The sequence below is a fragment of the Tamandua tetradactyla genome, chromosome 23, assembly GCF_023851605.1.
Source record: "Tamandua tetradactyla isolate mTamTet1 chromosome 23, mTamTet1.pri, whole genome shotgun sequence".
Taxonomy (NCBI): Eukaryota; Metazoa; Chordata; class Mammalia; order Pilosa; family Myrmecophagidae; genus Tamandua; species Tamandua tetradactyla.
In genome coordinates this window covers 18,868,996-18,881,509 of record NC_135349.1, presented here as the reverse complement: position 1 = coordinate 18,881,509, position 12,514 = coordinate 18,868,996, and the positions used below count along the sequence as shown (strand labels likewise).

Genomic DNA, 12,514 nt, shown 5'->3' with positions numbered 1-12,514 from the left:
GGGGAGGTGCGATAAGAAGAAGCCGACCATCCTCAGCTCCAGCCTGTCCCAGCTGCTGGCTGGGGAAACCTCCCCACGTGGTTGTAATGGACAGCCCCTGCAGGGAGAACTGAGGCAGGCCAATCATCCACTGCAGGGCAGGACCTCAGGGCAGGGGGAATGAGCACCTGTCACCAAAGGTGCAGTGGCTGGCAGAACTGCCATCCCTGTAAACCAGCTGATACTACAGGTGCTGGTGGGCCCCCCAGTCCACCAGACAGAGACCAGCCAACAGGCAGCCCTTCTGAGAGAAGCCCCCTGCTGAGTATGTGAAACTTGAATCGCTTCAGCGAGAAAGGATAGGGCTGAGGGAGGAGACTCAGGCGCACCACCTCCTGGCAAGATAGAGTAAGTGCAGTTCTTCGGCAGTACCAGATGGGGGAGTTGGGAATCTGAGGAGAAGAAGCCTCGTAGTTGCCACCTGCTGGAGAGAAGGAGTAAGTGCAGGCAGGCTGACTCTGCCTAGGTCTTTAGTTTTACTTTTTATTTTACATTTTTCCTAATATTTTTTCTTTTTCCCTTTAAAATATGTTCTTTCTATGCATTTTTATTAGTAAAGTAATTGTTCTTTTCATTATTTTTGTTTTTATAGATATTTAATATTTTATCATTTTATTCCTTATTTTCTATTTTTAATTTCATATATTTTTATAATTCCACTTCATTTATTGTTGTTGTTATTATGATGATGATGATTATGATGATGATGATGATGATCTCTTAAATTTTCTCTCCCTTTGGTGGGCAGCAGTCTGACTTCATTCCCAGTATATACTGGGGTATCTCCTTTGACTGTGGGGCCTACTACTGTTGAGGCATATATTGTTGCTGTTCTTACTTTCCTGTTTCATATTTATATCATAATATTATTTAATTTTATTATTATCTCTTTTTTCTTCTTTTCCTTTTTGTTCTTTGTGTGTGTGTGTGCATGAGCTGGGAGTCATGTCTGGGTCTCCCACGTGGCGGGCAGCCATTCTGCACTGGAGTACCCGTGCACCCCAGCCTAGCTTCTAATAGACCCTTAAGTTGAACTGTATCTCTTACATGAGATCCAGACCTTGATTTGGAGGAGAATAATCAACAAACCAAGCACAAAAGGAAACATTCAACCAAAAAAAAAGAAAAAAAAAAAACAAGAAAATGCAAAACTTTAGAAGACTGAAGTAAACCAACTTGCAAAATAACCATATCAAGATAATCAAATGCCCTGGACACAACAGAAAAATCACAAAGCACAAGAAAATCCAAGCAAAAATGGCCCAGTCAAATGACAAATCAAAATTCCAGAGGGGATACAGAATATGGAACAACTACTCAAGGATATTTATAAAGAAATAAGGGATACCAGAAAGACATTAGAAGAGCGTAAAGAAGAATTTTGAAGAGTATGAAAAATGGAAGATCTCACAGAAAAAGAAAGATACAGTAGGCTAAAATAAAAATATACTGGACTCATATATGGTGCCTGCCCATGCAAAAAAAAGAGAGAGAGAGAGAGAGAGAGACAATAGCAGATTTGGAGAAACAGAAGGAAGAATAAGTGAGCTAGAAGATAGAACAATTGAACTAGAATATACAAAATAACAAATAACAAGAAAGATGGAAAAATGCAACTGGATCTTAGGGAAATGATGGACAAGATGTACACAAATAAAAGAATCATTAGTGATGAAGAACAAGAAGAAAAGAGTAAAGTGTTGAGAAAATTAGTTGAAGATGTAATCAGGGAAAACTTTCCAACTCATAAAGCACATGAATATGCAAGTCAAAGAGGCCCAGCAAACTCCAAATAAAATAAATCTGAACAGGCCTACACAAAGGCACATAATAATCAGACTGTCAGGTATTGAAGAGAAACAGAAAGTCCTGAAAGTAGTACAAGAAAAACAATCTACAACATACAAGGGGAAACACATAAGACTAACTTCAGATTACTCAATAGGCACCACAGAAGTAAGAAGACAGCAGTATGATAAATTTAAGATCCTGAATAAGAAAGACTGTCAACCAAGAATTCTTTATCCACCAAGTTATCCTTCAAAATTGAGGGAGAGATTCAAATATCAAAGACAGAAAGATTGAGAGAACAAGTCAACAAGAGAGCAGACTTATGAAAAATATTAAAGGTATAATAAAAAGACAGGAGAGGGAGATCTGGAGAATGGCAGAGAATTGAAGAATATGAGTAACAGTAATTTAAGGAAAAAAGACAGAGAAGGAAAATAATATATAGATCTGAGAAATAAAAACTAAAAGAGCCAAGAACTACTTTTACAGTAATAACTTTGAATGTTAATGGACTAAACTCTCCAATTAAAAGATACAGACTGGCAGAATGGATCAAAAAACATAATCCACCTATATGCTGTTTATAAGAGATGCAGCTTAGACTCAAGGACATAGTTAGGTTGAAAGTGAAAGGATGGAAAAAGATCTTCAATGCAAGCTGTGACCAAAATAAAGCAACAGTAGCTACACTAATATCAGACAGAATAGACTTTAAATGTAAAGATATCATAGGAGACGAAGAAAGACACTACATTTTAATAAAAAGGGCAATTCACCAAGAAGAAATTACAATCATAAATGTGTATGCTCCCAATCAAGAAACTCCAAAGTACTTGAGACACATATAGGAAAAACTGAAAGGAGCCATAGATGTATCAACAGTGATAGAGGAAGACTTCAATACACCACTCTCCACCATAGATAGAACAATCACAATAGAGGGCCAGCAAGGAAATACAGAATTTAAACAATGGAATAAATGAATTAGATCTAATAGACATATATAGATCATTGCATCCTGTTCTAGTTTGCTAGCTGCTGGAATGCAATATAACAGAAATGGAATGACTTTTAAAAGGGGGAATTCAATAAATTGTAAGTTTACCATTTTTAGGCCCTGGTAATATCCCAATTAAGGCAAGTCTGTAGAAATGTCCAATCTAAGGCATCCAGGAAAAGATACCTTGGTTCAAGAAGGCCAGTGAGGTTTAGGGTTTCTTTCTCAGCTGGAAGGGCACAAGGTGAACATGGCATCATCTTTTAGTTTCTTCTCCAGGCCACTTGCTACATCAAGCTTCCTGGGGGTCTTCTCCTTCTTCGTTTTCAAAGGTCACTGGCTGGCAGACTCTGTGGGCCTCTCATCATTCTGTCATCATGCTCTGCTCCCTCAGAATCTCCATTCTCTTTTCTAGGATTCCAGTAAACTAATCAAGTCCCACACAGAATGGGTGGAGACATGTTTCCATCTAACCAAGCTCAATACCCATACTTGATTGAATCACATTTCTGTGGAGATAACCCAATCAAGATTCCAATCTATACTACTGAATAGGGATTAGGAGAAATGGCTGCCCTTGCAAAATGGAATTAGGATTAAAACATGGCTTTTCTAGGGTACATAAGTCCTTTCAAACAGGCACACACCCCAAAACACCAAGGTATGCATTCTTCTTTAGCACATATGGAACATTCTCCAAGACATGTCATATACTGGGACACAAACTGAGTCTGTATAAAATTAATAAGATTGAAATTATCCAAAGAACTTTCTCTGGTCACAATGGAATAAAGTTGGAAATTAATAATCACCAAAGAGAGCGGGCCACAGTGGCTCAACAGGCAGAGTTCTTGCCCGCCCGTGTAAAAAAAAAAATTAGAAAAAAAAATCACCAAAGAACCAGGGCTTTCACAAATATATGGAGATTAAACAACATACTCTTAAATAATCAGTGAGTCAGGTAAGAAACTGCTAGAGAAATTGGTAATTATCTTGAGACTAATGATAATGAGAATACAGCAAAACAAAACTTATGGGATCTGCAAAGGAAGTGCTGAGAGAGAAATTTATTGTCCTAAATACCTATATTAAAAACAAGAATGAGAAAAACTTGAGGATTTAACTGCTTACCTGGAGAAATTCAAGAAATAACAGCAAATTAACACTAAAGTAAATAAAAGAAGAGAAATAATAAAGATTAAATCAGAAATAAACAAACTGGAGACAATAAAACAACAGAAAGAATCAACAAAACGAAATGTAGGTTCTTTGAGAAAATCAATAAAATTGATTGTCCCTAACTAGACTAATGAAGAGAAAAAGAGACAGACACAAATAAACAAAATCAGAAATGAGGGGGTGTCATTACTACAGATCATAAAGAAATTTAAAAATCCATATGAGAATAGTATGAACAACTGTATGCCAACAAACTAGACAATTTAGATGAAATGGAAAAATTCTTAGAAACACACAAATTACCTGTACTGACTTGAGAACAAATAGATCTCAACAAACCAATTACAAGTAAAGAGATCCAATCAGTCATCAAAAAATCTTCCCACAAATAAAGGCCAGGACCAGATCGCTTCACAAGAGAACTGTATCAAACATTTCAAAAAGAACTAATGTCAATCCTGCTCAAACTCTTCCAAAACTTTAAGGAAAAAGGAACACTACCTAACTCATTTTATGAAGCTAACATCACTCTAATACCAAAGTTGGATAAAGATGATACGAGAAAACTACAGACCAATCTCTCTAATGCACATAGATGTGAAAATTCTTAACAAAATACTAACATATCGAATCCAATGCCACAGTAACAGAATTATACATCATGACCAGTGGATTTCATACCAGGAATGCAAGGGTAGTTCAACATAAGAAAATCAATCAATGTAATACAGCACATTAACAAATCCAAAGGGAAAAATCTCGCGATCATATTGATTGATGCTGAAAAAGCATTTGACAAAATCCAGCATACTTTCCTGATAAAAACACTTCAAAAGTTAGGAATCAAAGGTAACTTCCTCGATATACAAAGGGCATATATGAAAAACTCATGGCCAGCACCATACTTCATGGTGAGAAATTGGAAGCATTCTCCTTAAGATTGGGAATGAGACAAGACATTATCACCACTATAACTGAACATTGTATTAGAAGTACTAGCTGGAGTGATTAGATAGGAGAAAGAAATATAACACATCCTAAATAGAGAAGGAAGAAGTAAAACTTTCATTATTTGCAGATGACATGATCTTATACTTAGAAAACTCTGAGAAATCTACAGCAAAACTACTTGAGCTAAAAACCAAATTCAGCAAAGTGACAGGATACAACATTAATGTACAAAAGTCAGTAATGTTTCTATACACAAGCAATGACCTATCTGAGGTGGCAACTAAGGAAAAAATTCCATTCAAAATACTGATCAGAAGAATCAGGTATCTAAGAATAAGCCTAACCAGGAATGGCAAGGACTTATAAACAGAAAATTACAAAAAAAATAAAAGCCAAAAGAAAATTTTAAATGACCAAAATAAATGGAAAGACTTTCTATGCTCATGGATAGGAAAGTTGGATATCATCAAGATGTCAATTCTGTCCAAAGTGATCTACATATTAAATGCAATATCGGTGAAAATCCCAACAACTTACTTTCAATACTTAGAAAAGCTGGTTATCAAATTTATATGGAAGGGGAAAACACATGAAATAGCTAAAGGTATCCTAAAAATAAAAAGCAAATGGGGAGGACTATCGCTTCCTGACTTTAAAGCTTACCATAAACAGAGGTCAAAATATCATGGTGCTGGGTTGGCCACGGTGGTTCAGCAGGCAGGAATGCTTGCCTGCGATGCCAGAGGACCCAGGTTCGATTCCCAGTGCTTGCCCATGTAAAAAAAAAAAAAAAATCATGGTGCTGGCACAAAGATAAACGGACTGACCAGTGGCATAGAATTGAGAGTGCAGTGATTGACCAGCAAATTTATGGACACTTGATCTTCCATAAGGCCCCCAAATCCACTGAAGTAGGACAGAATAGTGTTTCAATAAATAGACATGGGAGAACTCGATTTCAATAGTCAAAAGAATGAAAGAGGACCCCTACCATATACCCTATACAAAAATTAATTCAAAATGGATTAAATACCTAAATGTTAGAGCCAGTACCATAAAAATTCTGGAAGAAAATGCAGGGAAACATCTTCAAGATCTATTCATAGGAGGTAGCTTCTTAAACTTTACACCTAAAACACAAGCTGTGAAAGAAAAAAAATAGACAAATAGGAACTCCTTAAGATCAAGAGCTTCTGTACCTCAGAGGACTTTGTTAAAAAGACAATGAGGTAGCCAACTCAATGGGAGAGAATATCAGTAAACTGCATGTCAGATAAAGGTTTGATAACCTGTGTACATAAAGAAATTATACAGCTCAACAACAACAAAAAATTACAAAATGGCCAGAGGAAATGAATAGATGCTTTTCTAAAGAGCAAATACAGATGGCTGAAAAGCACACAAAGACCTGCTCATCTACATTGACTATAAGAGGAATGGAAATTAAGACAACAATGAGATACCACTTAACACCTATAAGAATGGCTGCTATTAAATAAATAGGAAACTAAAAATGTTGGTGAGGATGTGGAGAAATTGGAACACTTTTTCACTGCTGGTGGGAGTGTATAATGATACAGCCACTGTGGAAGTCAGCTTGGTGATTCCTCAGAACACTAAATATTGAGTTGCCCTATGACCTAGCAATACCAATATTTGGTATATCCCCAGAAAAGTTGAGGGCAGTGAAATGAACAGACATTTGCACCCTGATGTGAGTGGAATATTATGCAGCATTTAGACAAAATAATATCCCCAAACATATGACAACGTGGAAGAAACTTGAGGACATAATGCCAAGTGAAATAAGTCAGACACAAAAAGACAGATACTGTATGATTCCATTATTATGACTCTTGTAATGCCTCCTGTGTTTGGAAGCAGCTAGAAGTTTGTCACAGTAGCCCATGACAAACTCTGGGACCTGTTCTGTAGCTGCTTGTTGAAGTGTGCTTTGAAAAGTATTGCTTTTTTCTTTCTTTTATTTGTATGTATGTGTTATATTTTATATTTAAATTTTATAACAAAAAAGGTTAAAAAAAAACAACTATACGCAGCTATAGTAATATTAGATAAAATAAATTCCTGAAATAAAAAATTTGAAAATGTTTAGTAACATAGCTCACTACTATAGCAAAGTTGATATTTGTAATAACTTCCTACTTGATATTTTGAGAACACACACAGTTTTGATAGTTAATAAATGGTATTTAAGATAGTGTTTAATATTTAGAATCTAAGAAACTCTGATATCTATATCTATAGTTTTTTTTCTCCCTTGCTTTAATTTTAAATTGGTTTAAGAAACATATTGTAGAAACAGGATTTATGATGATTATTTAGATATTTTATTTAAATATGCTTGTGGATAAGCTAACTAAGTATCCATTTTACATGGTTAAGATGTTCATATGTTAATTGTAAAAATATTTTCTATGTTTTCTGAAATCAGGAAAATGTTTAGTAACATACATCATTACTATAGCAAGGTAGATAGTTGTAACTTTCTACTTGATATTTTGAGAACATTCAGTTTTGACAGCTGATCAAATGGTATTTAGGTTAGTGCCTAATATTTAGAGTTTAAGAATTTTGCTGTCTGAATTTGTAGATGTTTTCCTTGTTGCCTTAATTTTAAATTGGTTTATGAAACCAACTGTGCAAATACAGGTTTTACAATAACTATTTGAATACTTTATTTAAGTATGTCAATGGTTAAGTTAACAAAGCTATCCATTTTTGGTGGTTCTAAGTGTATTGTTTGTTTTCTTAAGTAAAGAAATTGTATGGTTAGATTAAAAAATTAATAAGTCTGTTTATAATATTAAAAAAAACTTTTTTGTAAAACTGTGTATGCATACCAAACTGGAATTTAGTTTTCTCTACAAGGTAAATTGTTAATCTACTCTCTTTTATTTCATTATTTATTTATTTGTTTAAGTTCTCACACTAAGATTTTACACGCTGGTGAAATACCAGATCTCACATATACTGCTGATGGAGTGTAAATTGACATGATCAATTTGGAATGCTGGGAAAATCTCCAAAATGGAACATACAATTAGCCTATGACCCAGCAATTCAACTCTTAAGAATATGCTCACCAAAAAATGTTAAAATAAATTGAATAGATTGAAATGCTAGTGAAAAATGAAAGGTAGTGGTAAGGGGTATAGAAAAAAAATAGGGGGAGCAAAGGTTAAAATATATTGGGTAGGGCAGTGTGAGGTGGCTCAGTGGCAGAATTCTCGCCTGCCATGCCAGAGACCTGGGTTTGATTCCTGGTGCCTGCCCAGGCAAAAGAAAAAAAAATCCTTAAAAAATATATTGGGTAGATGGAAACACTAGCAGTCAATGAGAGGGAGGGGTAAGGAGTATGGTATGTATGAGTTTTTTCTTTTCTCTTTTTCTCTTTCTGGAGTGATGCAAATGTTCTAAGAAATGATCATGGTGATGAATATACAACTATGAGATGATACTGTGAGTCATTGATTATATATGAAGAATGGAATGTTCATATGTTAAGAATGTTCATGTTTGTATGTTGTTACATTTTATCAATAAAAGTATATTTAAAAACACAAAGAAGCAAAAAAAATATGCTCACCAGAGAATATTTGCAACATCATACAAGAACACTCAAAGGAAGAGTATTTGTAATAGTAAAAACTGAAAACAACCTGGATTTCTAAAAGCAATAGAATGGATGAATAAATTCATACAATAGGATATTATTCAAACAATATGAAATAACAAACTCCTGCTCTAGGAAACAAATGAATGGTTCTTACTAACACCATGTTGGGCAAAAGATAGGCCATATGGTAAGAGTACCATTTACATGAAGTTGAAAATCAGGCAACACTGATTTCTAATGAATGAACACAGAAGAGTGATTTGCTATGAGGTGGAGAATGACTGAAGGAACACAAGGGAGGCTTCTGGGTGCTGGAATGTTCTTTCTCTTGAATGGAGTGGTGATCCTATGAATATGTTTATTCCCTGAAACCTTATTGAGCTGAATTCTTAGACTGTGTGCACTTTTCTGTATTTAAAACAATAAACTCTCCACACAGAAAAGCCTCTTTCTGCTTCTTTCCCTTTGGAAGTGGGTGTGTGCAGAAAGGATGCAAGCAAAATTTGTGACCAAGAGGATATACAGGAGTAGATTGTACAATTGATACTATGTGTTATTTACACAGTGTGGGATACTTTAACATTTCCCACGGAAGTGAAATTAAGCTTGGCCACGTGACTTGCATTAGCCAATGAAATGGTAGCTCAGGCGATATATCCTCCCTCAAGCAGAAGGTTTGAAGCTATGGTGTGGCTCTGTCATTTTTCCTCTACCTCTGTGACAACATCAGCAATTATAAGAGAGGGGCTGAGTGCTGGAGTGGGAACCTCATTGATGGTCTTGTAAAATGAGCAAGAAATAAACCTTCTTCAGAGTAAGTCCCTGAGATACCGAGATTGCAACTTTATTGCAGCATCACTTAGTGAAAGGTGGCTGATGCAGCTACTATGCACCATGTTTATATAGCGAGATATACCATTATCCCCCAAATGTATTTAAAACTCAGAACAAGTATAAAATCTATATCACAACATTATTTTTAATGACATTTTTCAAGATGATTTTCAAGTGGAACAGAAATGTGCAGGAATACACAAGTCAAATTTGAAAAGAAGAGCAAGGAGAGATTTGTGCTACCAGGTGTCTAAACCTACTATAAATTAAGATAGGATACATCAATGAATACAGAATCAAACTCATATATAGAGAGATAGTTATATAATTTTATATATATTATTATATGTGTAATTATATATATTATCTTATATATATGTGGGTTATATAATAATGAGCATTTCATATTAGCAAGAAAATGAAAAATTAATAAATAGTCATGGAGGAGATGGCAAATATATTTGGGAGAGGCTTTAATTCAAGAGAGGTAAAAGGAGAAATGTGAAAATATAAGAAGAACACCATCAATGGGAGGTGAGGAAGATGCTGAAGGAAGACATGGCAACTATGTAGATTACTCCAAGCATTACTCTAAGTTTGGAAACTGGGAGTCTGTGCCTTGTGGTACCCTGACACTGTGAAAGAGAGGAAGAAGAGACACATGGGAGTTGAAAACTGTCAAACTTGATCAATTTTTATCTCATTCCTCCATATCTTATTAAAAGAATAATTTAATTTTGATCTGGAGCTCCATTTTCTAGAGATATAAAAGTTTGCTCAGCACCCCACAAAATGTGTTTTATCCTTTGTCCCCATCAGGGTGTTCCTCTTGGGCCTTAGGAGTATAATGTAGCACTTGGGAGCAAAGATGCAGCCCAGGAGCCCAGCACTGGAGGCCAAGATGGAAAAGACCTCCACAGCCACCATGACCTTCCCTTTGGAGCTGTGGTAGACAGGAAGGAAGGTGACCCAGACGCTACAGAACACCAGCATGCTGAAGGTCAGGAGCTTGGCTTCATTGACGGCATCAGGCAGGTTCCTGGCCAGGGAAGCCAAGGTGAAGCCCCCCAGGGCCAGGGCACCCAGAAATCCTAGGACACAGTAGAAGGCAGTGACGGAGCCCTTATTACACTTGATGATGCTGCTGCCATGCTCGGAATGAGTGTCTCTGTCAATGAAGGGGGGAGAAGTTCCCAGCCAGAGTCCACAGAGAGTCAGCTGGATCAGGGAACAGGTGGGAATGACAGAGTTTGGGGTCCCTGAGACCAACCATTGCCTCATCCTTCTTCCTGGGGTTGTAGCCTTGAAGGCCAGAATCACAGTGAAAGTTTTAGCCAAAGGAGTTTTGCTTCAGGGTTCCTGTGTGCTCACGTGGTAGGCTCCTGTAGCTCTCCTTGCTTTTCTAGTGCATGGATTCTGCAGTGCAGGGTGGTCAGCAGCCCCCACACGATGAGTCTTCCCTCACCAACTGTCTCTTTGGTGGCTTTGCAGCAGACTTCTTCTGGTGAGACATCTTTCCATGATGAGTATTTCTCATTATCTTAGAGAACAGAAATCTGGCAAGTTCCACCAGCACAGCTCCCCAGTGAGTTCTCCGCCACTCAGTGAAGCACAGCAGTGAATCTTAAAATGAGGTCTAGGTCTCAGCCCTAGGTGTGGAGCTCCTTCTTGGGTGCTCTATCTCAATCATAGGGTTAGTAGCAACTTCTTTTGCATATTTCTATATGCTTTACAGTTCTCATTATTTCTCACTTACAAATCTCTCACTCATCCAATTTCCTCTTATAGTTAATAAACCTGTATACTGAGATATCCATGTTAAAATTACTGTGTGGTTTAACTCTAAGACTGGGCCTTGAGTGGTAAACTGGTCATGACTGTCACTTGCTCAGATGAAGATCTGAGACAAGATTGGTGGTATTATGGAAAAAAGACTACGTGTTTCCCACAGAGTATGATTTATTCCTGGTTCTGAGACAGCCCTGCCCCCCTTGACCTCTGGAGGGCATACTGCTCTAGAGTTCAGTACATCCTCCTTATGGACAGGACACTCACTGACCCTGTCATCTGACACTATTTTACTCTGTAGCAACAAAGTTTAGGTCCCTACATGACACTAGCAAGTTGACATGGGTTGGGAAAGATAATTACCTCAAAAGGGTTGGTCCCTAAGATTCTATTATTCCTTTTTAGGGCCTAGTGGAATGAAGAAATTGATCACCAAACATGTTTTTCCATTTGCTTGTCACCTGGGCACAGAACCTCAGATGTTGAGCCCCAGGAAAGAAATGGTTCCCAGATCTTCCTTCTCTCTAAGGGAATGACAAGGGTTTGAGTAAAAGAAGTCACGATGATTCTAAGGGTCTTAAGGGCATTTCTAAGTACCATGTCCGTATAAATATATATCCATATATAGCCACTTGTTTTGCATTCAGGATTACTCTACTTCTAGAGAAGGGCAAGCAACCATTCTATTGTGCTCACCCAACAAGGAGGGACATACCAGTTAGTCACCTGTTTTTGTTTTTCTGTAGCACGAATTGAAGCAGCTGGTTTCATACTAGTCTGGCCTGATTTTCACTTTATCATGGACTAAGGACTTTGATATTTATGGAGCTGCTTCTACAATGCTCCCTCTGATTTTTATTGTCACACTACTGCAGTTTCCACTTTGTGGGTGCAGTTTAGATGATCCCAGCTGCCTTATGAAAATGAAGCCCAGTGTATACAGGGATGGAGACTTCATTATTGGTGGGTTTTTTCCTCTTTATACATTTGTAAGTGAGTGGAAGTGGTTTCATGGCCGTCCTGGCACGAATGTGATTCTCCAAGAGTAAGTTTCTGCTTTGGGGTATTTTTATTCTGCCTCATGTTGATGGGTGATGAATGAGGTCTGTGTCCTCAGCTAATGTGCTCTAAATCACAGAATCCTGTCTTACCCTGCCATTATCTGTAATTAATAGATTTTAAATGATCTTTTCAAACCAAAAGTGAGAAATCCATTTTCCTTCCTTTTGGTTTCTCTTCCATCTTCTTTGCCCTTCCCTACATCTGAGGGGTCTTTCCTTCATCTCTTTGCTTTTGGC

The 12,514-nt window shown here is 37.0% G+C and overlaps 1 protein-coding gene across 1 annotated transcript; it reads right to left on the bottom strand.

Moving 5' to 3' along the window:
* Positions 1-10,205: 10,205 nt before the first annotated feature.
* LOC143666682 (vomeronasal type-2 receptor 116-like) lies at positions 10,206-11,987 on the bottom strand. The gene is made up of 2 exons (XM_077140287.1): positions 11,932-11,987; positions 10,206-10,776 (listed from the first exon to the last, which is right to left on the bottom strand). Exons 1-2 carry the CDS (start codon positions 11,985-11,987, stop codon positions 10,206-10,208), a joined length of 627 nt encoding a protein of 208 aa, XP_076996402.1.
* Positions 11,988-12,514: the final 527 nt, after the last annotated feature.